Here is a 27,996-nt window from a genome sequence, read left to right on the forward strand (position 1 = left end):
CTGCCCTTCTCACTGTCAGAAAAATATAATCACAGCCTAGTGTCTGAGCAATCCTACTTTCCACCTTTGCTGTGTGCATAAGACTTGGTAAGATACAGCCACTGTCAGGTTTCAGAACAGTTCCTTGTCTAATCTTTCTGCTTCTCCAGATCTTTGATACAGAACCTGTTAGAACGTATTGCTTGCTTTTCCAGTTCCTATGTTTATCTCACTTCCACTCTTACCATCTGCTCTACTGCATTTCCTTCAGAAAAGTGAAAAGTTTTCACAGTGCCCAGAGCTTTCCCTGCAAACAATGCCCTCTTCCCCTCTTCCTTCCTTCCTTTCTCCGCTTTTTATTTGGTCTTATTTTGTGTTAAGGTCAAGCTGTTTGAAAGAGTTCACTTTGCAAACATTTCTACAGGGCTGAAATTCCTATTCAAATAGTCTCTGATGGATTTGTAAACACGCTTGCAATTTATTACTGGCTTCTGCCCAAGTACACAGATTTTGGGTTGTCCGTTCTTTTGAATTACCTGAAAACAAGTTCATAAGAAAGAAGTAGGGACAAATTGTGGCTTTTTTTATGCCATCAAATCAGGGTTACATAATCATCCAGTTAGCATAGTTAATCTAAAGAACTTTCAGTAAGAGCCTTCTCATATCAAAATGCCAAGTTTACTGCATGCTGTTTTACATTGACAGCAAGTATTTAAAAAAGTACCAAAAGTATAGAAATATTTTAGGCACACTCCTAATTCATTTACCTTAACTGTTTTGAATATGATCTTATTCTTGACTGATACACTATGTTTAATATGTGTTTAATAAGAGAATTCCAGGTTTAAAATACCCTAGAGCAGATATGTCTAGGTTTCTTCAGACGTACACATCTCTTTCTACTGAAATTGTACAATGAAGGACTTCAGAAATCAAAATGAATTCTCTGCTTTTGTAAGTGCCAATAACCTAAGTTTTAACTCAGTATGAACCTTTCAGGTTTTGTGACTTTGGCCAAGACTCGGGTGAGACTTGGACGTCTCGGGTGAAAATAACATCTACCCTGCAGGACAGTAAGTTGATTAGAGATGATATGTGTGTAGTCGGATGTCTGACTTTCAGGAGCAGTCAGCAAATGAAGGTTGTTATTACCATTACTATAATTATTATAATTGATACAGAGCCTCAATGCCAATCTGTGAAATCTTATTGAACTACAAAAAAGCTGAAAGAGCAATCTGCATTCGTTATCAGCATTTACTTCATTGATGTATCACATTCAGTTATTTTTACTTGACCTTTTAAGAACAACAAAAAAGTGACTGACTTTATTACTATAATTAAATTCATCATACCACAGCTTTCTACATTTCCATTTACACACTCTACATTTAGGCTTACCAGAGATAAAGATTATCCCATCAGGCAATGAAGGGGCAAATGCCTTAATATTGCCTGTTGCTTCCCAAATGAAAATTAAAACATTAGAGAAATTTTGCATACTAGCAAGAAAATATGAATTTTATATTAGAAGATTAAGAACTTGGAAAATCTTATTTAAGTCTAAAAAAAAGCTAGTGCCAAACCAAGAAATATTTTCAAGTCATTTATGATATTTAAGGGTAGAAAAGAGGAGAAAAGACCACTTCTAAGAGATGAGTTTCTCCATAATTATCGCAAATCACAATCAGATTCAAGGTTGTCCCCTATATTATTTCCATATGATTAAAATACATTCTTTCCAGACTTTCCAAGCGCTGGTAATACTTTTAATTTTCTATAAATTATGAATTACTAAGATGTAAATGACTGCCAAACATCAAAGTAGATCAGCACAAATTGCAATACACATTTTTAAAATTTGAGCAAATTAAAAATTTTTAAAGCCTTTTAAGTATTTATATATATACAGCTTGATCAAAACTAATTGCTTCAAGAAATATGGGCTCTTCATTTTATGTGAAACATCACAAGGTGGCAATAAAAGGGATTATAAATAAGTACTCCTTTATAGAACTCAGCTAATATTAATGATTAATTAATTCAATATCTAGATTAAAAGTGAAAAAGACAATCAATAATGCAGATGCCTTATTATCTAGATGCTTAGCTCCATATGTATAAAGTACCAGTGGCTAAATGAATTCTTACTTTTCTCTTAACTTTCAACATTGCAGGGAAAATAACAAATCTACACTAAATTTTACAGTTAAAAAATGTTTCTGTACTTGCAAAAACTTTAAACATAAAACCCAGAAGGCAAATTCTCTAAAGGGTAAAATATGATATTATATTAAATTTCAATTTTTATTTTTAACAGCAATGACCCTGATACAAAATAAGGATAAAACTAAAACTTAGATAAATATCTTCTGACATACAGACAGGTAAAAGCAGAATGAAATGTACTTCATTACAATAAGAAATCATTTCATAAATTAAAAAAGAATTAGGTAATTATATATTCTATTGCATTTTAATATGCTTCAAAAATGTCTTTAGCAAAATGCACAGTGGATATTTGTTGATGGCCAGCAAACAGAAAAAAATAATGAATTTATTTTATCCTATCTAAGAAGTGGTATATATTATCATACATGATTTGTAAAATGATATGAGGAGCCATTTCAACACTGCATAAAATAAATCATTTTAATTCTGTTTTAATTATTATAATATATCAGAGATGAGGTAGACAGACAAAGCTTGATCTGACCTTTATATGTAAAACACTAAAACATGGACAAAATTTGCAGGCTCTATGGTAGCATCAATGCCAAGAAAATCCTGACTCTCCTATATAAACTAATTGCTTTCCAGGTCTCCCTCATTTTCCCAACAATTATGGCTTAAGAAAAAAAAAATCAACCTGATTACAAATAAAAACTTGTTTGGGGGATTTTAAGATGGACAGAAATGAGTGATACCACAATGTCAGAAGGTATTCTTTTTTTCCATCTCATACAATAAAAATGCAAGGACACTAATATAACCTCCACTTCTGCCTTCTAAAAAGAATTACTGTACTTTCCATTTGCATCATGAGATGACTTATGTAAGAAAAAATTAATGATTTTAAACTAATTTCAGAAAGAAAAAAAGTACTGGATCAAGGAAAACAGAGTTTGCCAAGGCACAATAATGTCATGTGGAGGGAGGAGGAGGAGGTGGCAGAGAAAAGGAAGAAAGGTCTGTGCCAAGCAAAGCTGGGGGCTGTTCAATCAGCTCTATCAGAGCTCCATCAGTGTCCCCACTCCAGCCAAATCCAGAGAACACAGGAGTCAAAGATCCAGGTCAATAAGCTTATAGGCGATTTGCACAAACAGCTCCTCCAGCAAGGTAAAAAACAAAGTCATATTGGCTTTTCTTTTTTATTCCTTCTCTTTGAACTCCCTGGTCCAAACACACCCTGGAAATGTCAATGTTATATGCAAGAATTTAAAAAGCTCAGCTTCTTAATCCCGTTAAGAAAAAGAAAAAATGTTGCCTGTAAAGAGCTTGTTCCTTATTGAGGCAAAGTGATTATGGTGTAGAGCTGCCTTTTGCTGATTCTGATTCCAGTTGCCCAAGCATCAGAGGAGGCAAAAACATGTCATTAAATGCATAAATGAGGAGGAAAGAAACCATATTGATTGAAAGGGGTTTATCAAATACAGCTAAATAGACTTTCTGAACTAAAAAATAAGAAAATAGGAAATGAAATACCATGAACGTTTGACAATGGATCAAATGAAAAACAAGCAGTTACTACTCTTACAACCAGTCTACAAATGTGTTTTGTTTTCTTCCTCTTCTTAGCATTAATGATCTAGATTTTACATATATATTTATTTATTTCAATGTCTAAACAAAGTACTATTTGTAGTGTTAGAAAGACAAGAAGGTGGAAGGGGAGAGGCACATTACAATGAGTCTAGAAGAATAACAGAAATAGTTAGGCATTATGATGAAATTTATTCTGATTTTCATGCTTCCTATGCTTTATGTTCAAGGATGTGAAGAGTTATAGAGACCTCACAGCCTACTCTGGTATTGTGGAAGGGAGAAAGGTGACTCTTACCATTCTGAGACACCCCAAAAATGCTCTTATGGAAACTACATTAATGAGCTCCAGATGGAATTCTCACAGAGTCCTGGTGAAAGGGATAATTCTGACTGGGGTTTTCTGTATTTCCTAGCAGCTTTCCCAATTCACATGCTCCCATTTCCTGCTTTAACCTTTTATTTCTGCAGACCTTTCTTTTCTATGCATCTACAAACAGTTTCATGGCCATGTGCCTTCTCTGTCCCATGTCATCTTTGCTCCATGACTCACCCAAGCCTTCCACAGGTAAGACTACTCCTGAGCTAGGGAGGTCTCTGCTGTCCTCTTCTGGCTTCCAGAAACACCAGCTAACTTGACTACTTGCCTCACAACTCTGCTCAAAATTTACCTACTCCATCATTTTTAAAAATAGTATGCATACACACCCACTCACACTCACCTCAGGGGATTCCATAACCCTTACTTGTATGGTTTTTCTTTGTAGTGTTCAACATCACCCTTCATATTCTATAATGTGATTGTGGTTGCTCATTGTGTCTTTCTCCTCCTGAGACCAAGGAGTGAATTTTGACTCTGCTGTATTCCCAGCTCTGGAAAGAGATCTGGCATATAGAGGACATTTAATATATGGGTTGAGTTGTACTGAATTTGCTCTATTGTACAAAATTGGACGCTTCTGTTTACCCAATTAAATATCTGTATATGTTTGATATTAATTACTTCTGGGGTTAGAGCTAAATTCAAATCTGAGTAACTCAGGTTTTATTGTTTTCTTTAATAAGCTTTGCATATTTCAATTTTAAAGATTTCAAAACAAAAAAAGATTTTAAATACTTTGAAATAGAAATATAACCTTTGCTTTCTGCATACTACCTCTATGAAATTTTTTGGATGTGGTAAAACTTTTTATTTTATGGATTTCTTTTATGCTCTTTTTAAGCCCTAGTCTTTCCAGACTGAAATGTTAATATAAGTTCATGTCTTAGGATAAACACTACATCCAATGATATCTCTGGCCATTCTCCATATCCAAATAGTAGGACTAGAATTAAGGTTGTTTTTTCTTACAAAATCAACTATGATGTGGCATAACTTTCCCTTTCAGCTGTTTGTAGATGATGGCATAAGATAAGAACACTGAGTAAGAACTCTTGATAACTTTTCTAGGTAATAATTTTTGATGATTCAATTTTTGATGATTCAAAGTTCACTCACATCTAGTTTCTTCCAAGTTGGGTTGTTTTTTACTAGTATTACATTGTACTGACCATATTACTTTTCTTCCTGTTCACATATCCTGTGACTTTCTCCTGGAATGTTATCCCAAGATATGTCCATTTCACTTCAGACATTAACAGACTATAATATTTCAGTGGGAAACCCCTCTCCCAAATAATTCATCAGGTGTAGGCCAGTGTTAGAACAACTCCATGTCAACTTTATGATGAAACTGTCTCTGAGTTTATCAAGGAATCACTAATATGTAAAAGACTCCACACCTACCAGCAGGGACACACCTACCAGCAGGGACAAACTATCCAGGTTGGTTTGCAGAGGACCTACATATTAAGTTATACTAACTTGCTTTGTTCTACATAGGCACTGTTATGCTCCTATGTTGATTATATAAACCAGAAGAAAAGCAGAAGAAAAAGTCATCGAAGTACAAATAATCCACTACCACAGGAAATGTGTAGCACTTATGGGCCCTGCCTTGATGTCTTCGTCATCTGTAAATTCAAGGAAATAATTCTTGCTTGTTTCCTTCCTCCCAGAGATACTGTAAGGCAAGATGCCAAATGATCTAAACCCACTGCACAAAAGAGGATGAAGAAATGAAAAGTACTGCTAAATATTTAACTAAAATTGTTAAAATGTAAGGCTATCAAAACTACTTTGAAATAGCATCTCTTAAAAAAACAGTCCATTTCATTCATTTCAAAGATGAATAAGAAAAACATGAAATATGCAACTAATCCCAAGTAAAAACTGATGTAGGAAACTTCAATATCATCGCCAAGTTCAATTCTCAGACCTGCAGTTACAGCAAGGGTTTATTAAAGGTGATCTTTTCCATTTCTAATTGTGAATATTTTTAACACTGGATTCATATGATTAAAAATATTACACATTTAAAGCTGGCAAAATTCTGACCAACATTTTTTGCCAAGTCTGTTGAATATTACATTATAAGAGTGATTTGGGTCATATTTAATCATATGATTTTTAATAACTAGCAAATGTACTAATATTAATAAATGCCTTGAAACTTTTAAAAAGGCCTACCCTTTGACATCAAGAAAATAGTATATATCTGAATAGAACTGAGGAAAATACTATAATTGTTAGTCATTCATAATACCAAAAATATCCTATGTAATGTAGAAGTTCAATTTTCAAAGGAATTAGGAGCTTTTACTTATAATAAGCAATGTCTTCAATTATGTATAAAGAGCAGAGTTTTTCTTTCCTTTTTTAAAAAGAAAGTTATAATCACATAGGGTTGCTTTTGATAAAAGACAGTTGCTAAAGTATGAATGAAAGTATATTGTGAATTTATGTATTGTATATCCTCAGCATTTTCCCCTAGCATGTCAAAACACTTTTGTTTGGGAAACTTCAGATAGTCCAGCCATGTTTATGTGATATTGGATTTTTAACTAACTATCCTTTGCTTAATAAGAACAAAGATTTTGATCTTCAAAAATCATATCCCTGGAGCCCACTAAAGCAACAATGTCACTGCCGGATTTTGATCATCACTAGATCCTTAGGGGAAGAAATATTCCAAATAAGCCACATCATTTTCCTATATGTATTGACAATTTTTAAGTTGTAAAGGATTTAGAATATGTACAAAATGTATATGTTTCATTAATGAGCCCAAGTAAAACATTTTTCTTCAGAGGAACAGCTCTCATGTGTTTTTCCAATCCTGACAGTGGCATCATTAACCATTTAAGTGCTCACACTCTTTTAAAATGTCTAATCTGTCTCCTTTACAACTGGAAAGAAAATAAAACTGTGTATCACTGAGACTCACATGAATTTCCATAGAAAAATTAGTTTCCAATTTTTCAGAGAGAAAAATTTTTCTTCCTATTATAGCTAATCAACTTATGTGAAAAACGAATGGAAACTCTTGTAGGACCTCAAGGGGATGCAGTATCTATCAAAGAGTTCTCTCTCTCACACCAGGTACTATTGACTTCAATGGGAATTCCCTGGGTTCACATTCAACAAGAATGAAATAATGATTTTTTTTTCTATTAAGTAAAATAACACTAGTTCCAATAGTGATAGTGTTTTTCCTGAAAAGCATGTGAAAATAAAAATTGTTACTCTTACTTATTACTTTCTAGTTTCAAACAAAACATTAGAAACTTATTTTTATAATTTAATTTATTAAGTATACTTCATTTATGATCTACATATATTAAATAGTCTATTGATATATTTGATATATTTCTTTACATTAACTGCTCATCAAACAGCTAACAAAAATATTCACTAAGCAATGTACTTAACAATTATAATTCTTTTTTTTTTAAGTTTCTAAAGGCCTGCAATTTTTCATATAGGGCTTTGGTATAGAAGGAGGTAATTGTCTGAGATCATATTATGTAATTGTGTAAGTATCTGTCATATCTTCTTTCAAGAAACTACTAACTTAAGGCCTGGAGTTCTCTGTAAAATTGGGGTTACCAGAGAAGGGAGAGCCAAGTGGGGAAGGGACACATGGACTATGATGGAGGACTATGGGTACATTGGTGGTATGGTGTGGTAACATGTACCTAACACCTCTACATCATGTACAATGTTGTAAACCAAAGTTACCTCAAAAAATTGCTTAAAAAAACCCTGGAGTTCTATATTCTTTCACTAAACAGAGCCCTAAACTAATAATTGTCCCAAAATGTAAACTATATCTAACAATGTCTATCATTATTGCCTGGCCAGACTAATTAAATTGACAGAAATGCCTGCATCCATATACTATTTCATGAACAAGAATAAGAAGAAGAAACAGTAGCTTCTAAGTATTGGCTTCTCTCTGTATTGCAATTGCACATAAGGTAGACAATCTGTAATGCACTAAAGGATGTTTTTCCTAAGAAAGAAGGAAATGCAATGTCTTCAAATACAGACTTGAAAACTCTTCCTCTCCACACAGTTCTGATATATATTGCTGTAAGTTCATATTATTCTAACATCTAGAACAATTAACATTTCTTGAAATCTGAGTCAACACTAGCAAAAGAAGGCCTATTTGTTCATATCATTCATATCATTCTCATTTTCAACCCAAAATCTTTGATATTGGAGACATAAACATGGCTGGACTAACTTAAGTTTTCCAAACAAAAGTATTTTGACATGCTAAGGGAAAATGCCAAAGTGCCAAGTTATAAAGACATCTTAAAGGCTTTGGGAATTAATGGTCCAAGAGAATTTTCTGAACTTCAGAATGTCTTGGTGTTGGTGCTGACATTCCATTTCCTCTGTTTTAGGGGCTGGGAAGCTACAGGCACGGGATCTGGCTGGTGTTTTTGTTTCTAACACTCCAGCAATAGGACAAAATCGTTCTGGAGTTGTGATAATATGTATTAAATGTACACATGGCCACTGAGCTATATATATTGGCAGTTTGGGGGGAAGCTGTGTACTACCATCCTTGATTTCAAACTATCAAGTGTGATCAATAAATTCACACAAACCTACTAACAAACTCACTTTACAAAATTTCCCTATCTGCCTGAAAAAAACACACATATAAAAATAGGACACGCACAAACACAGACAGACATACGGATACAGACTATTAGTCATGCCCTCTGGGAAACTGTCAAGGTAAATCAGTAAAAGAAGCCGTTATAAGCCAAGGAAGTAAACCAAGCACCTGTGAAACTATATGTTGGTGCAGGAGGCAACAGAAGGCCTGTCTCACTTGCAGAGACAAAACAATCCAATGGGTAAAAAAAATCATGAGGAAACAAACTCACTCTTGGAAAAAACAAATACATGTATATACATGCCAAATGAGGTCACAGTTATTGGCAAGGCCACCTAACTCCAAATCAAAGCTGAAAAATACACCGAGATACGTTGTCTCAGGAACTTTGATGGTTATAATGCTAATGTGTCAAAAGAGTATCTAAAATGGAGAAAGGATGTGTACTTTTATATGTGGCAATATCTAAAAAAGCACCATTCTATTGCTGAAAGTCAGTATCAGAAGATATTCTATTTTCAAATAGAAAAAGTCAGAACCTTGGTCAGGGACTCATTTCCCCCATTTAATGTTTACACTCAACACCTTGAAAAAGCTGACATTCAATAAAAATATGTTGAGAGACTGAAAGAATAAATGAAAAACATTGAGTGTACTTGGTTGATTGGCTAATAAACATGAAAATCTTCATCGTTAAAGGGCCAGGAACATGAAAATATTTGTTTAACTATACAAAACGACATTAAAGCAGAATTACTTCTTTTATCTCCCAAAACAATCCTTTATGTTTAATAATTTTGCATGTATTTTCAGACTTGAATCATGTAATATCACGTTGAGCACTTTTATTTCATTCTATCAGTGCATTTTTTTAGACTTTACAAAATCATCTGAGTAAATGGACTCACATATTGGATGTAACCATGAATGATTACCTTTGTTACAAAAGTATTCCACTTCTTCACAGCTCAGATTCTCAGGCCCAAATTCTGTGGAAAAGCTTTCCTCCAATGGAAAGTCCCCCTTTGAGATGAGATCTGTTCCTTCTGATGGACATTCTTCTTCCTCCTCCTCAATGGCATCTTCTAATGGCCCTTGAAAAAGAATCAGGGACACTGTACCAAAAACATCCAATGCAAGCAGTGAAATAAAACCCTTAAATAGGGTCTTTTTGATTAAGGTTGTGAGGAGAATGTACTCAAATAAATAGGCCAAGTGCTAGCACCAAGGACACTCACAAGAGTGACACAAGATAATGTCACATGCAGATTCACAAGAAACACTGAGCTGTGATAAGTGGAAGGAAACTAGGCGTGAAGTAACTACACAGAAAGCAACCTCCATCTCCAATCCTTACCCACCCCCCAACTTCAAGCCAAACGCTTATTTTTTTATTCTCTCCTAAAGAGCAAAACTGTGCACTTTATGTTCATTTGTTAGAATTAACTGCCTGGTAAAGAGTACAAGTCTCTTTTACACAGTTGTACAATTTTACCTGAGATTTTAATAAAGATTTAAAGTAATTGAATGCATTTTAATTGAACTGAGATTTTAATAAAGTCTATACTTTTAAAAATCCATCTTAAGAGTGGATTCTGAGAAAAGATTTCATTATATGTGTTTGAGGCTTGAAGAAAAATTACACATTTCTCTCCCTGATGAAAGCATAACCCTATTCATAATTAATTGAATTTTTTCTGAAATGAAAAGTAGTTTTCTAATGAAAAAATGTAATTTGTATTTATGTGATACTTTTTCAGGAATAAAAATACAACTCCCTTAGAGTGAATGAGAGTGAGGTGCACTACATTAATGGACCTATTTTATTGAAAGGAAAGGGAGGGCTGTAGTTGTTCAGATGGATCTGAAGCGAACGACGTGGGGATACCACATGGCCGATTGTGAAGGTGTGACTGCCTTAGAGAATCCAAGTATTTGACTCATTTAACTAAGCAGAAGCCTGCATCTGCTTTTAAAAAAGCAATGTGGCATTTTGTCAAAGAACACAATTATGGTAATTTGCACTAATTGTCACTCATGTCAGCGGTCTCATCAGACAGGCTAAATACTTAAAGGTAAATGGCACAGGCAGTCTCCCTCTCAGAAACACACTAAGAAATGTTCAAGGCCAAAAAATGCACATATATTTCTAAGCAAATAGAAATGGGGCCACACAGAGGTACACATAGCAGAGTGGCATATTTGGTGTTTCCCAAAAGCAAGTTTCCAAGAGCTAAATTCAGATGACACATTTTATGGAAAGAATTAGTTGCATGGATTTAAATAATAGACATCCAAGCAAAAAATTCTTATGTGTTTCTCATTTGAAAAATCTATTTTTTTCCTTTTTTCCTTCAAAATAACAAATATAAAGGGAGAAATGCCCTCATTCCAAACGTTCTTGTAATGTGTTTTCTTATATTCAAGATAAAGGATTTAAAAAATATATATATAAATTCTGCTTTTGCATGAATCACAGTCAGAAGTCATGGATCTCATTTGTTTTTAATCTCTTATTCATTATGTCAAGTTTAAAATTTACAATCTTTCAACTGTTCAAACAATTATGTCAAGTAGCAAGACAGGCAAGGAATATGTAAAATAGTAATGTGAAATAGTGTAACAATTAAAACATTTATCTCCTAATTTTAATTATTAATTCTGAGTAATGAAAATATAATAGAAGATTTTCCATATTTCTTTTTTATCAAACAACTTAATTATAATAACAAATTTGATCAAAAGAAGACTTATGAAGTGGTCTCATTTTCTTATGTGATCTTTAAAATAAACCAGTGAGTTAGATATGAAAATTATTACTATTTTTATATTGCAGATCTGAAAAATGAAGATCAAGAGGTTAGTTAATCAGAATAAGGTCTCAAGATAATAAGTGGAAAAGCTGTATGAAAACTCAAGATTATTTTGACACTTTTTATTCCTATATCATACTGTTATGCAATTACTTGGTAGTTATTAAACTTATTCCTTCCTTCATAAATAAAACTATAAAGCAAAGGTAGCATAGGTAAGTTATAATACAGAAACCTTCTGAAATGTTTAATCTATGTTAACATAATTATTCCTTCCCAAATCAAGAGGACCTTCTTTAGACTTTACCAAAAATAAAACATCTGTTACCAATATTTAATTATTCACATAATTTATATCCATTCCAAAACATTCTGTGAAGAAACTGTCTTAATATCAGTTAGAACAAATTACAGTACTATATATACTGCTCTTGGACTATATGCTTTCAGTTTCTCTAATAAATAAGTCTCCAATTATATAATAAATATTTTGAATAGTTGATACATATTTTAATGAATTTACATTGGAAATCCCTAGCCATAAATTTTAAATTCTGCATATTATAAAGAAAATTCATCCATATTATAAGAATAACATTTACAGTAATAAAAATGCTTTCTTTTCTAAAAATGAAGTTCTGAGTATATATGCTAACATTCTTAGAAGAGTCTTTATCAAAAGCAGCATGTAACTGAACAATTATTTTAAATATATTTGAGTATTTAAAATGATTTAATAAATTGGCTCCAATGATACATCATATTCAAATCTAACAATTATGTTAACAATTAAAAAGTTCAAGTGCAAATTTAAATAGAAACAAGACCATGATGCAGTGCTATGTTTAATAAATCTGTAGCCAAGATATTCATGTTATGATTGATTTTATATATATAATTTTATTTTTATGTATCAAAGATGATGTCTTATGATAATGTTTTAATTGTAGACTAATGTTCCTACAATCCAGGAGCTGTTTTATGTGTTGTCTATCATTTTGCAATTTCAAGAATATAATTGACAAGAATTTTATTTTCAAAAACAAACTACAAAAACCCAAATGAAAGGTGAAAAATTCTTGAGCATATTTTTTTCAATGCAGGCGATCCAAGTGTCAATTTTAAAACAGATCACAGAAACGTGATATGCAATGGCCAACTTGTATTTCTCCCAAAGTGCCAGATTTACATAATTTACTAACCTTTAAAATGTGAAATTACTAACTCTTTTTCAGCCATACTACCAAATCAAACTCTAGCAATAAAAGGTTCTCTTAAAATGCATAATATTTATGGTTAAGATCAGATCTTACTCTACTTTCTATACTGCATGTTTCTTTAAAGAGAAAACCTTCCAGATAATCGGTGGCCATAAACTAACATTTTAAAAGGGTAAGAGACACTTGAAGCACAAGTACAATTAATAGCACCAATGAAGGAGGGAATGAAGGAATCTCCTGTGTATGGATTAGTGGGCACAGAAGTCCACTTCAGAAAAATCACCACACATAATTTGACACAAATAATAATATCTACTCAGAAAAGGCTCACGAGTGAGCTCCATGTGCCCTCATGGAGAAAATTACTTCTGATTGAGGCCACTTGGCAGGCAAGTGTAAGGAAATCTGAATTTCAGCTCTTCAATTGCCTCTGATTTATAGATATTCAAACACACTTGCCAGAATTAATCGTCTTGATGTTTATAAATGTAAACATTTGTCACATTTTAAAATGCTCATTATTAGCTATACATCCTAAAGCTAAGAGTACAATAATATACATCATAACATAACATCCATAACACTATTAATCATCTCAGAATAAATGGGTAAGCATTCTTTCATATGGGAAAAATTACAGAGATTGCTGGGAGATTATGGAGGGTAGAAACTAATAATTACATTTTTAGAAAGAGAGACAATTGGGTACTCAAAAACCATCTGAACTGACCACACTACCTTTGTCTTCCAAGGGACAAATCTAAAGCAATGAGGACCATGTGGACTCACAATGTTTGGCAATACTGATGGTCCAAAGTATGATGAAGCCTTTCACTTTGTCAGTACCAACAGCTGCATAGTAAAGCTGGGCCTAAGGGAAGGAGAGTTTTTCTTGTGATGGTGATTTCAATAATGTGAAGTTGGTAAAAGACAAATGAATGGATCATTCAAGATTAAGTGGCATTGCCCTATACATAGGTGGCATAATTGTTGAATGCAATGAAAATTAACAATTGGACCTGTAGGCTAAGAAAGAGTTTGGGAATGTATACATTCCAGATAAATGAATTTTTAAGAAAATTACTGCCACAAATCCAGGTGATTATGAAATCCCTGAAACCCATCCATAGTGACTAGCCTAAGAACTAGAAATTGACAATATACTGAATTCTAAAGGAAGAGGATTTAAAAAGGCAATATGATAAGGAAATTCAATAAGTGATAAAGACCTATATAGTAACTATTAAATCAAATGTATGCCTTTCTTTAAAAAAAAATTAATTGCAGTAACCTTGCATTTTCACATAAGTTTCAGGTGTGTGAGAATCAACATGCTTATATTCTACATTAAGTTCACTGCTAAATTCTAAAATCTATCTTTGACCATACAATTGTCCCCTTTATCCTGATTTATCTACCCCAACCCATCTTCCCGTCTGGTAACAACTAATTGGTCTTATAGACAAAAACACAATATATATTGTCTCTATAAATAGCCATCTACCTTGGCAGTCTACTATAAACCAGCCCAGCCCTCACCTAAATGTCAGTTGCCTTTGTTCATATAAATTCAAAGCACTTCAGAATAAGAGGCATCCAAGAAAGAAATTAAGTTCCACAGAAATTAATATACATTGCCAAGTATGAAGAGTGGAAAGAAATGCCAAATTCTCTAATTCTGCTGCAATATCTCCCCAAAAAGGTCCCTTTTCTTAAGCACTCACTGGCATTAATTTATTACAAAGTATTTATTTTGGTTTTGCATGTCTTTTGATTAAATCAAGACCAACACGTCATCATAATGGAACTATAGAGAACATTTACTTTCCTCTCCAGGCATTAATATTCTAAGCATTCTAGAGGCTGCACAAGACTAGCCACCTAGCAAAATGAGACTGTTTCAGAATACTGGGCACCCTTGATTGCAACTGACAGGTGGGAAGAAAGTCACATTAAAACATTACCATTCTCAATAATTACAATAATCCATCACAGTAAGCTCAGAAATTCCACTAGGTGAGTTTCCCCCTGAAAACACACAAGTATTTCCAAACCTTTTAATTCCAATGCTTCTTATGTATGCCATTTCAATCATATTTATACCTGACAGTATTATTAATCTTGAAATTTCCATCATAAGCTTTATATCATTTTACTTGTACACTTGTACATCAATGGAATAAATTTCTCAGAATTTTAATGAATTTAATGAAAATGAAACAGTGACATCCTCAACTTGTCAGCTCCTGTTTTGTGCACTTTTAAAGTCACTTGCAAAAGATCTATTCATTTCTTTGTCTGGAAGGTATTTAAAATCTTCAAGTACATATAAAACAATAGAGATCTTCAAATCCAACAATTTAAGCAATAATATACATCATGCTTTATATATTACATAATAATTGAGCCACATTTACCTGTGGTGCTACCTTACAAAAGGACAGCATAAAAATATAAACTAAAGGTGGACAAATTCTGGTTCTTATTATTATGAAATACACAAATATGTCAAAATTCTACGCAGTAACACTGCATTTCAGCTGATAGGTCAAAGGAATTAAACTAGGACTTTTCATTCTAAGCTTAAGTTAAACTTTTCTGACATGGAAATGGAGCAGTGTACTGACATCTGAATTGGATGCCTTGTTACCTAATCTTCTGTATACTTGACACATATTTCTTTGTTCATTTGGAGCTAATATTCATAAATACAAAACATAAAGCCTTTTAAAATAAAATACTCTTAGTATAATACATTTTGTACATTTATGGTCTGTTTGCTAAATTACAAATGGCAATAAAAGCTCATCTTCAATCTAAAAAGCAGAAACCTATAAAAAATGCACCTCTCCTTGTCTCCTTTCAGAGTAGAATTATTTCTACCATCAGAGTACTAATATCATTTAACAAATTTTATCTGGGGCATATTTTGTGGCTCTCAGTAGTTCTTCTCGTAGAGTCTCAGTTGCTACACACAGACTTCTTTAGGAATCATCATTACCCTGTAGGCACACCTCAAAATGCTTCTCACTCAATTCCTATTACATTTGTCTCATACATATCCCACCGAGCTGTTTAATGACAAGGGGCAAGGAAAAGGGATGCTCTTTGGACAGCGTAAATTCATAGTAACTCATGTAATTGAGCTTAACAGCAAGAATAAAACCTTATTTCTGTAAGTCTAAAAAAATAGTATTTTAAACGAGCAAGTTCTTCCTGCAGTCACTCACTTTTAACAATAGTTGCATCAGGGGATCTAGTAGGAAGGAAACATTTTTATTAATTTTTCTCTTATCTGCCAGAAGAATGTTGATTTTTTTCATTTCCGTTTGTTGCCTGCAGGTAGCAGACCAGAGAATCATATAGTAGGAACTCTTCTTTCTGATTAATTTCTTTCCATGTGTTATGTTATTTCTTATATATAATTGATTTGGGGCTTTGCTCATAGCAGTACATCTTTTTTATATCTGTACCAACTGCTGTCCTTCAATCTAGAAAGTTGAAGGAAATTACCTGAATTTTGTTAAGTTTATTAAAAATGAGATCTGTGAATATTTAAATTGAGTTTTGAAATGTTAATGCAAAAAACGGTATTAGAAAAATTTTAATGGAGGGTTTAATGTGACCATATTCCATTGTAGAAAGAAGAGAAGGAGGTCAGGTTATATGCAAATCGTTTCTTTAAGGGAAATAAATAAACTCTGAATTTTAAAAATAGAGTAATATTTTTTGCTATAAGTTCTTTGGCCATTTTTTTATTAATAGTTCTTATGTAGAAATCTCAAAATAATTTGAATTCTTTAAAGTTTTCTTTTGCACTGAAATGCTTTGCTTTGGGAACTTTCAAATTAACTGAATAAAGCTAACAAGAAAATAGTAATTTTACTTAGAACATATGCAAGCCTAGCAAGAAGCAGCAAGTAATCTTACATAATAGATTAAACATTGATATCACACGAAAAAGAAAGTCAGATGAGGAAATACAGACAAATGTGAACTATATTCTCTAATGACTAATTTGGTCTCAGGAAGTAACTCAGGCATTGAAAAAACTTAGTTCATTAGTAAATGCCTTGTTCACTGGCCCAGGAAGTTAGTGACAGAGATGGCACTGAAATTCAAATATTTTGTAATCAGGTCTCAGTTCAGAGCCCTATAAAACTATTCTCATTTTATTGCAGATAGTAACCACAACATGAAGTAATATAAAAGCACATTCATTACTAAAACCATACATAGTTTTTCATGATTGTCATGCACTTCAATAATAAAAGTCCATAACTCATTCATTCTTTATCCATTTGAATAATACTTAGTGAGGGTGGAGAATGTGGCAGGCACTGTGTTAGTTATTAGATCCCCCTAGTTCAAAGGCAGCAGATAACCTAGCTAAGGAGACAAACTTTATGCATACAAGGCAGGAAATTCATTTTCTTTGAAAAAGAAACTCCATTTTAACATGGGTGAGCAGGAAAGGTCTCCTAAATAGCCTAAATTCCTGTTGTTTGTACATTTTTCTTATTTCCTCCCTTATAATTCTATCTCATCTGTACCCGTGTGTACATTATCTGCATCAGAGTGATAACTGTCATTTAATCCTGCCATTTGCCATTTGCTTAAATGAGAATTTTACGGGCAAATTTCATTGTAATAAAGTTGAAGACCAAATCAAGGAGAAATAATAATACTGGGTCAGTATTTTTTTAAAAGTCTAAACAGGGCCTCCCCAGTGGCGCAGCGGTTGAGCGCTGGGTTGCGAAGCTGCCCGCAGCCTCTGCGGCGCCGGTTCGATCCCCGGCTGCTCCCCGGCCACCGGAGGAGGGTCCCACATGGCACGCAGACCTCTCCTGCCGCCCGCTGCTCCCCTCAGCAGTGTACTTTGGTCCTTCTGCCTGCTCTGCTCCCCGCTCTGGCTCTGGTGAATTCTCTCACCCTCCCGCACTTCTGACTGTACCCAGTGCATGTATAAACAAAACAAACAAACAAACTAGCAAACAAATAAATAAAGCATGCCTCAAAAAAAAAAAAAAATAAAATAAAATAAAAAAAAATAAAAGTCTAAACACACAACTTTTAATTATTACTATTTATATTGCTGGAGAAAGCTTAAGTCTTATTGACAGTGTGAAACCCGGGGTCCATTCCTGGTTACTCAAAGTAGGTACTATCTACCCTCAGCCTTCTAGAAGCTGGTTCAGGCTATGGAACCAGACAAGCAGGTTTTTTTCCCCAAAGTGAACACTGTGGGCACAATAAAAGATGAAATGTTACCTGGAATATGAGTATAGTTGTATTGCAGCAAGGCACAGAGCATGTTCTCTATCGATTCTAGTGGAGGGCTAATGGATAGTCCCGGAGCAGTCAGTGGCTTTTTCAGGGTTTAATGCTCTTTCAAGCCAATTGTTACAGGGTGAGGCCTTAGGCTGGAAAGGCAGGGAGTCAGGGGAGGGAGGCCAGAGGTTGGCAGGACTCCCAGACCTGGGGAATTTTTACTCTTTGGGCTTTCTCTAGCCATCTCCTAGTCCTGCTTCTCTAGTCACTCATCCTTGCAGAGCCGTTCTCCATCATGGCCCACCATGAGTGACGCTGCCCTTACAGTCTCCACCTCCAGGCTCAGGTGTGCCCACTTACACATACCCATGCCATACTCCAGGTGTCCACCAACAGCATGTGTGTCCCGGGCCAATGCTCACAAGCACAAGCACAATCAAGGCCACTGGTGATAGCCACAGAGGCCAGGGCATAAAAGCCTGATCGTCTTATTTACCCTACAACAATACATTCTATTTTTAAAAGCACTATGACCAAGAAAGGAAATCAGTTAATCGATCCACAGAACCTCCTATACAGGATATGTGGCTGATAAATATTTATTAGGTGAATTAATTAAAATGTATAACTTTATAGATTTGTACAGGAAAAAACATACTTTTTTTTTTTTAGAAACAAAACACCATTAAGACATACCTAACATTTTTATCAAACAAACTAAATTGCGGAAAACTAGTTTATAACATCAGACCTAGTTATATAACAAAGTTAAATAGTACAAGTAAAAAAGATGTGATTTTTTAAATTATTTTCTTTTAAAAGAGATATAAAAGAATAGGAAAATAGACATGTAGACTTTTAACTCTAGAATGGCTTTTTTTTTCCTAGAGTAAACCAAAGAGAATATCTATGTTGACTTATTAAAAGCCAACAACAGCAGCAAAAGTGCTAGCCAAACAATAGTACACAGAGGACTCTGATGACAAATTTTTCTAAACAATTTCATAACATAAACATAAATCAAGCAGCATCCTTAAAAACATTCCACATGCATATGGTCACATGCAGGATATAAAAGAAAAATATCAATATACTTCAAAGATTTTGGTGAAAAATATTAAATTAGAGGAGAAAATCAACATAAACATTTGCATCAGGGCCTCCCCAGTGGCGCAGCGGTTGAGCGCTGGGGTGCGAAGCTGCCCGCAGTCTCTGCAGCACCGGTTCAATCCCCAGCCGCTCCCCAGCCACCGGAGGAGGGTCCCACATGGCGCGCAGACCTCTCCTGCCGCCCGCTGCTCCCCTCAGCAGTGTACTTCGGTCCTTCTGCCTGCTCTGCTCCCCGCTCTGGCTCTGGTGAATTCTCTCACCCTCCCGCGCTTCTGACTGTACCCAGTGCATGTATAAATAAATAAAAATAAATAAATCTTTAAAGAAAAAGAAAAAAAAACATTTACATCAGTTTTTGGTCACTGTATATGGAAACTTTTCATTTTTCTTAACTAATAAAATTTGACTCTAATCCTATCTTATCAAATAGAACAAGCTTCCTCTTTTAGCCAACTTTTTTTTGTACTTGTAGGGTAAAGAAAATATCAGGCTCTTCTGCCCTCCCGCCATCAGGATAGATGATGGATCCTTGTCCTGAATGTATGCCTGATGGCGGGCACCTGGAGTAGGGTGTGGGCATAGGTAGATGGGATTCAGCTGAGCTAAGACTGTGCTTTTAAGGGCGGCGTCACGGGGATGCCAGCAGCAGCAGCAGAAGCCGAAGGAGAAGCCGAGAAGCAGCAGAACGAACGCCAGAGAGCCCAGATAGAATAAAGACTTGCTGGGGGCTGGGAGGCCTGCCAGTCTCCCCCCAGCCAGCACCCCTGCCTGCCATATGCCTGGTGAACCCCAATAAAAGACCTGCAAAAACCCACTAAGGACTCTGACTCCTCCTTTACCCGGTCTGCATGGGATCAGAAAACCCGCACTGTGCCCAGTTCTGCCCTACAGTACTTAAGAGCACTGAATATGTTTCAAAGGTATAAGCTCACACCTCTACAAATGTACAGTGTCACACCAGACCAACACCAAAACACCCATAATCCTCCACCACAGTCCATTTGGTCCACTCCTGTGCCCTCCCTTCTGGTAGCCTCAGTTCTGCAGTCAGATTTCAAGGGTTTGTTGGCATGTTTTTGTCTGTTTAAAACCTCATTTTAATAAAACTTTTTCTGACCCTGCCTTATTAAACTATTCTCACATGTGTAATTAATTACTGATTCAACCTTCTAAAAAAAATCATTTGATGGAACAACTGCTCTCAAATGATGTCTGAATCCTTTGCTAATTTCAAGGGGGTTGGGGGTGTCAGACAGTGGCTCCCCAGTGTTGTCCTGTAGAATATTAGCATCACCACACAAAGTGCTAGAAATTCAAAATTAATTAGCAGACTCCACCTCAGATCTACTAATTTCAGGAACTGAGGGTGGGACCTATCAGTGTTTTAACAAACCCTCCCAGGTGATTCTGATGCAGGTTTAAATCTAGGAACTGCGGTGATGGCATGTCAATGATATACAGACATTTACTGTGTACCAGTATAAATTACTTTTTTGTCATTTAATACAGCAATATAATATTTTGCAATTCATTCTGGCTGCACACTTCAATTATGCCTAGATCTCCTAGACCCTCAAAAGGAGAGCATGAGGAGATCACTATGCAGTTCGAAGCTCTTGCTCTTTGTGCTACAGCTGATGACCTATGATTAAACTACTTTTATCCTGCAGGATTCAGTGCAGTCACTCCTGATATTTGACAGGTTAGGTTTACTTATTTGGTGCTGGTTAACCGTTCTCTCAAACAATGCCAGAGAGTCCAGCAAGTGTTCAAATCAATTTACAGATTGTGGGATGGCAGGGAATAGAAGGTAGTCACTTCAGACTGATTCCAAGTTTCCCTTCCCCACCCCCTCCCAGGCATCCTGGATAGTGCCTGCAATTAAGCAGGGACTTGTTTTACTAAAGAATCCTGATGCCTTTGTGGCCACACTATAGAAAATTTTAATACAGAAAATTTAATACAGGAAGGGCTGGTATCTAATTCTTTTTTTAAATTTGTAGGGTAAGGAAAAATGTCAGGCTTTTCTGCCCTCCCACCATCAGGATAGATGATGGATCCTTGTGGTCCTGAATGCATGCCTGATGGCGGGCACCTGAGTGTGGGCATAGGTAGATGGCATTCACCTGGGCTGAGACCGGGCTTTTAAGGGCGGCGTCATGGGGACGCCAGTAGAAGCTGAAAGAGACGCCGAGAGAGAAGCCAAGAAGCAGAAGCAGAAGCAGAGATCACTGGAGAGCCCAGATAGAGTGAGGATTTGCTGGGGGGCTGGGAGGACTGCCAGCCTCCCGGCCCCCCAGCACCCCTGCCTGCTGTGTACCGGGTAAATCCCAATAAAAGACCTGCAAAACCACTGAGGACTCTGACTCCTCCTTTACCCGGTCTGCTGGATCAGAAAACCTGCACAGTGGTCCTGTCCTGACTCTACAAAATTAGTCTGTTATTTGAGTCTGTTGAAGAGCAAGAGCTTGGAACAGCATAGCGATGTCCTCATGTTCCCCTTTTGAGGGTGTAGCATTTCATGAGACGGGTACTCCCCCCAGCCAACAAGAGCTAGCCAATCAATCAGTGGCAATCAGTGTGAAGTCAGAGGTCCCAGCCAGATGACCCATGTCCCACAGCTCATCATCCTCAGCTCCAACCCCTTATTTTAATCAGGCTCGTATACCCACCAAATGTAGTGCAGGATTTATGGAGCAACGCTGTGGCCAACCTTCAAATAACCCATAAATGCATCTCACAGCACTACGTGCCCTAGCACCATAGCCTCCAAATAGTCAAGGTGAGGGTAACTACACAAATCCGTTCTATTTTTCACAAATAGGTGTGGCCTCTTACTCCTGGAAAGCTGCCAACTTGGCCCTCTGTTTGGGTTTGACACAGTAAATAATGATGAATATTGTCTCAAAGCCTGTACAGTCCTGCACACATGTTCTCTGCACAGCCAGAAAAAACTACTCACACAAAACAAAGCATTGTTGTGGATCCCGCGTATTGGTTGGAATATAAACTTTATAGGAATTTGCCTAATTTCGCAGGTGGATGTGCAATTTTCCAAATTTCCATTCTGGTAAATCTCTTTCATCTTTGGGGGTGAATAAAAAAAGCTTCCAAACACATCCATAGTTGCAAAACCCTAACAAGATGAAGGGGGCTTTGTGAGTGGAGGTAAAAACAAAATCAACGTGTTCACTCAACTCTAATTGTGACATGCCCTGGGATCTGTATCAAAAGGGCACTTTATAACACGTGTCCTATGCTGTCATTAAACCACCATAAAGGTACCGCGATTCAGTCCTCGTGAACATCTCAAGAGGTCCCAGAAAGCACTTCCCCATAAAACATATCTTCAAAAAGACTCTTGCTTTATACTCGCACATTAAAAGAAAGTCTAAAGACACAGAGGCACTCCATAGAGCTATATTTTTAAGAAGAACGAGTACTCTCTGGTGAATTAGGAGACAGTAGGGTGCCAGCGATAACAAAGCTAGCTTATCCCCACTGCTCCCGCAGTTGCAACCTGGAGGAAGCATCTAAGGGCTCCCTTAAAAAGGAAATATCCTCTGCCTATGGCAACAAAGCCCACAATAGAATTAAAGAGAGCACCTTTACAAGCAGAAGTTATAGGGTAAGCCAAAAGGTGGAGAGCTCCCATAAATGAACTCTTCCCTGGTGGCTAGCCGCTCTCCAGCAGCTGCCTCATAAACCCACATCAGCCTTGCAGACACCCCTATGCAACCCTGACAATGCTGCAGCATCTGTGGAGGACATCAGGCTTGGTGGCTTACTTTACAATTGAGTGGAATTTCACTTTCTGCTTTAAAATGTAAGAGTGAAAATACATTCACTAATTCCACTGAATAAAAAGTTCTCATGTCAATATTGATCACATAATCATACTTAAGAAAACCTAGAAAGTTTCTCACCAGCAGCTACACAACCCACAACCCTCATTCTCCTTTACTTGAAACTCACCCGCCCCCACAAAAAAACACATCTTTCTCCTCCAAATACAAAATCCTGAACTATTGGATTAATTAGGCTGGACCTAATATTCAGAGCAATGGCAACAAATACAAGGAAATGTGCACTCTCATGGATGTTTAATTCCACCACCAAAGTCCACTGTGCTATGGGTGATTTGGTATGGTAGTTACTATGGCAGTAACATCTGATGGGGGTATCCAAATATTAAAAATAAATATACAAATACATTTAATTAACAAAAACAATATTTAATTCAAATTTCTCCTAAAGCTATGGTTTCAGACTGCCATTAAAAATACATCTAACTTGAATAATCTAGAAATAAATGTTTTCCTGTTTTCAAATATGATGCCTTAACCATGAATTAATGTATTTTTTAAGTTAGCTTCTGGTTTGTTTTGTTACTTTTTGTCATTTTTTCATTGGGCAATTACTAGTTAGAATTAATGTATGATAAACAGCATGAAACAAATACGTGGATGATTTTTATATGTATGATCTTCTAGTTCAAATAATATTTTCTTCCCATTGTTTAGCAAATTATTTTGTTAGCCCCTACTCTCTGCTTATATATACTTAAAAATTTATTCTTGGTCTGGAAAAATATAAACAAGTAAATCTTACTAGCAAATGCAAGAAAATAAATCAAATGATGGATGCCATTCACTGTTAACTGCAGCATTCAATCTGATTCCCCCTTTGGGCTGTGATCACTCCGTGCTTACTGAGAGCAAGAAGAAAGTATTCATGAGTCCATATTGTCTACAGCACATTCACCATCTTCCCCATTTCAGCATTCAATCTTGGAGTCAGGCTAACATTTGGCTCACGTATCAAAGGAGTATAGCAAAAGTTCATAAAAACATGCTCTCATTCCTTCTGCATTCCTAGAGGAAAATCATGGTGCCCACCATTGATTGGGACATTTTTTTCCTTTGTACTCAGTCCAATCCTCTACCCTTTATTTTAATGGGCACCAACCTTAGTGTGAATTTGATTCATGCTAAAGGTTTGTAAAAACGCACTTTCAAGGTCCATACCCAAAGATTCAGCAACACTGGGACAAAACCCAGGAATTGGCACTTTAATCCTGCACCCCAATTTATTCTAATGTGAACCACAAGTTAAGACGCACTGATCTGGGCCTGGCTGGTGGCGCAAGGGGTTAAGATGCAACCTGTGAGGCTGTCCGCAGCCTCTGCAGCATGAGTTCAATCACCGGCAAGGGAGCTGCCCACATGCACCAACAGACCTCTCCTGACACGCCTGCTGCTCCCCTCTGCAGTGTATTTCAGTCAGTCTGCCTGTTCTGTTCCCCACTCTGTTTCTAGTGAAACCTCTCACCCCTGTACCTCTGGCCTGTACCCCAGTTCTTGTATGCATGATAAGTAAATATTTTTAAAAAAAGGCACACTGATTTGTGTTCATAACCTGGAAAAAAGGGAAAGTGAAGCAGATCAGCATTGGGACATTTCTACAACAATGTGAGGAATCAGAGCAGACCAATAATGGTAAACTATTTTGTTCCTCTATGTCTTCATTCTACTTTACTCAAGAGCATGTTCTCCTATCCTGGGAGCTATGGTGTGTGCACTGAGAGGAAACGACTCATTAATTTAGTAGCACCATTTTCTGTGAGGCTTCTTTTCCACACCTGAAGAGACATGCAACATCAATTTGGCCATTTCTTTTATCCACTGCACCTGAGAATTATTGATGTGCATACGGATATTTGGCTCAAAGGGAAGTTTGGGGGGAATTTAATTCCATCATGTTTTTGGAAATATAACTGTAACACAAGTGAAGCAGTTCTAAATTAGGTTGTGGAAACCATTATCTTCATTTTAATTTGTTTTTGTTTTTACAGAGTGTGATATCCTATGAAGAATTACAGTAAGGGCCATAGTGGGGGGGGGCAAATAGTTATGGTCTTTATATGGGCTGTTGATGAGTTGAGGGTTTAAAACATTCTCAAGAAATCTACCAGGATTTTATCTACAGATACTAGAAATTTCACAAACTCTTTGAAAAGAGCAATAGGTGAAATGGGAAATTAAGTACAAAATGTGTGTGTGTGTGTGTGTGTGTGTGTATTTCTCCAGGGGGACTGAGGATGGCAAAACAGACAGACAAGTTTCTTCAACAGGAAATTAGAAATAGTTTGATGGTATTTAAAACAAATCAAATTGAGGCGAGTTTTTCCAACTTAGTAAAAGTACTTAAGAACTAGATCAATCTATCAGGAAAAAATTCAGATTCATCCTGTGCGGAGTCACAATTTTATAAGCAATATCTCCTATAGAGTAACATCCTCTACCTTCAGGATCATGGAGGAATAAGAACTAACCAAAAAAAGAAAATATAAAGGAACAAACAAAACAAACCACAAGCAAATCCTTGGATTCCCACGGGGAGGCAAGGGTGGAATAGTAGGAGCCCATTGGAAGGTGGTGGATGGCAAGGAGACCTGGTGGGCATGGTGTGGGCAATACATTTGTCCAGGGGTGAAACTGTACTCCTGAAATCGATACAGTGCTGTAAACCAAGGTTACCTTAATAAAAATAAATAGATGAATAGACCAATATTAAAATTAATGAAAAGAATGTGGCACATCACTAACTCAACCATTAAAGCTGAGATAAATATAAAACAAAGAGGATAAAAGGGAATTAATCCATTTGGATGAGAAACTTTCTAAGATGGGTTAGATGCTACAAACAGAAGTACACTCCTAGGAATATGTTTCAGCAAGCGAAGACATAAAGTCACTCCTTTTAAGGTCCCTTATACCACAAAGACTGTGGCAACGATAGTGCACAAGGGACAAGAGCATATTCCCAGGGGTGGCGAGGACACGCTTGTCCCTCAGCTGCCGAAGTCATTAGCATCTCTTCTCTACACTGTTTCATTTTATATTAGTTGTGGTAAAAACTTGGGATCTTTGGTCGAATCTGAATTTTATCAGATACCACAATAGTCCTCACGGGTACCTCAGCTTGGGTCCATCTGCAATGCAGGGAGCTCACTAGAAACTCTCACTGATAAAAAGGAAAGCTCATGATGTGAGTATCTACCCATCCTGAGGAACCAGGAGGGACAATCCACGGTATATCCTCTTGCTTTTGCCATCTTCCTGAGGAGAAAGAGCCATAACCAGAAAAAAGTTCTGAGGGAGATAGCAAAAATTCTAAAGTCTATTTAAAAGTCTACTTTAAAGCCCAGCTCTCTCTCTGTTTTTTTCATTATGTTAGAAAAAAAAATACAAACTAGACCCCCACAGGAGTTAGGAGTTGGATATGGGGGGACAATTGGAACATAAGACAAACAATATGCTAATGACTAAGACAGAAAAGCCTCCCTTGTCTTGCACTGAAATATAATTACTTAAAAAAAATACAACAATATTTTTTGATATTTTTGTTTTCAGTAAGATTATTAGCATTCTTTGAAGTAAGCTAAATATATAAGTAAAGACTTTTACAATATAATCACAGTAAGCAGAAAAAAGCATAATGATAAGTGATACAAAGCATACTGATGGTACCCCAAAACTGAAACAATGATACTGATGACTAGTGAAGAAATGCAAAGACATGATGAGAACAGAGAATGATAAAAATGTAAAAAATATGAAAGACTAAGGAAGACTACTTACAAAGCTGCAGCATGCTGTTAATAGATAATCCTAAATTCAAGCAAACTGAGGAAATGATGAATTGACAGTATGTATAATATTAAGAATTTATACATATTAAGAATTTCTAAATTGAAAGAATCATCTTTTTGTCCCCCAAATCCATCTTTCTATCCCTAAAGCTATCATTCTACCAAAATAAATGACCAGAAAAGAAAAAGTAAATGGCAAAAAAAGTAGAAGGAAAGCTAGCATAACCTCACCGGGGTTGGGTGGATCTCACAAAAATATATTCTATACTAAAAGATGTTCTCCCAATTTCAGGGAAATGCATTATTAACCATTAAAGATGGCAATGCCATGCTTTAAAAATAACTTCCTGGGAACATTGAAACTTGCTAAAGATTGAAAGATGCTTTTTTAAATTGTGAAATTGCAAATAAAGTAAGTTTTATTCTAATAAGTCTAAATGCTTATTTGAACTAAGATCATAAAAAGAACACTGACAACACATTAAAAGAGGAATTAAATAGTAAAAAGGTTAATAAGCATAGATTAGATTAACAGAGAATAGGGAGGTAAGGTTGAAAAGATGTCAAAACACAAACTTTTATTCCTTTTTTAAAGGGAACTAGATTATTCTGGTTTTAGCCATCAAGTAAAAATATGTAATTAAGCAAACTGGATAATACTTTCAGAGAATATTTAGCAGGATTTCTACCTTCCTTATATTTCAAGATATTAAAATACATACATACCAAACATGAAATAAAATAAGAATAAAAATAAAATAAAAATAAAAATAAAATCAGAATAATAAAAACACCATCTAGTACCCTTACCATGATACTAAATCTGCATTTAGAGTAGACTATCATTTGTAAAAATCCAATAAAGACCTTTTTTAACAGAAAGGGAATGATTAAATGAAGTTGAATTTAATTATTAAGTCAAATTTAGAAAAAAAAAAAGATTTTGGCCCTATATCACATAATTTAAAAAATTGAGGTTGTTTTTCCAAGAATTAAAAATAACAATTACAAGAAGCAGAATTGGTTATTAACTAAACCTCTGGACAGGGAATAATATTGTGGACACAAAATAATAAATAAGTGGATTAAATATACTTTAAAACTTTACAGCTTTTGAATGTCAAAATATCAAAAATATAAATGTGAAGAACATTAGGGGAAATATTTTCAGC

The 27,996-nt window shown here is 35.6% G+C and overlaps 1 protein-coding gene across 2 annotated transcripts in view; it reads right to left on the reverse strand.

The window, feature by feature from the left end:
• The window catches only part of ZFPM2 (zinc finger protein, FOG family member 2), a gene marked incomplete at both ends in the record, with an annotated part of 444,979 nt that overhangs the window by 342,331 nt on the left and 74,652 nt on the right, over nucleotides 1–27,996 (reverse strand). The window contains one exon of one of the 2 annotated variants that reach the window (XM_084230116.1): nucleotides 9,692–9,850. The exons of the other annotated variant lie outside the window; for it this stretch is intronic. Within the exon in view, the coding sequence (XP_084086242.1) occupies nucleotides 9,692–9,850 (159 nt within the window). The remainder of the gene's footprint in view (nucleotides 1–9,691; nucleotides 9,851–27,996) is intronic. 2 annotated transcript variants of the gene reach the window in all.

This window comes from Talpa europaea (assembly GCF_964194135.1).
Source record: "Talpa europaea genome assembly, chromosome: 3".
Taxonomy (NCBI): Eukaryota; Metazoa; Chordata; class Mammalia; order Eulipotyphla; family Talpidae; genus Talpa; species Talpa europaea.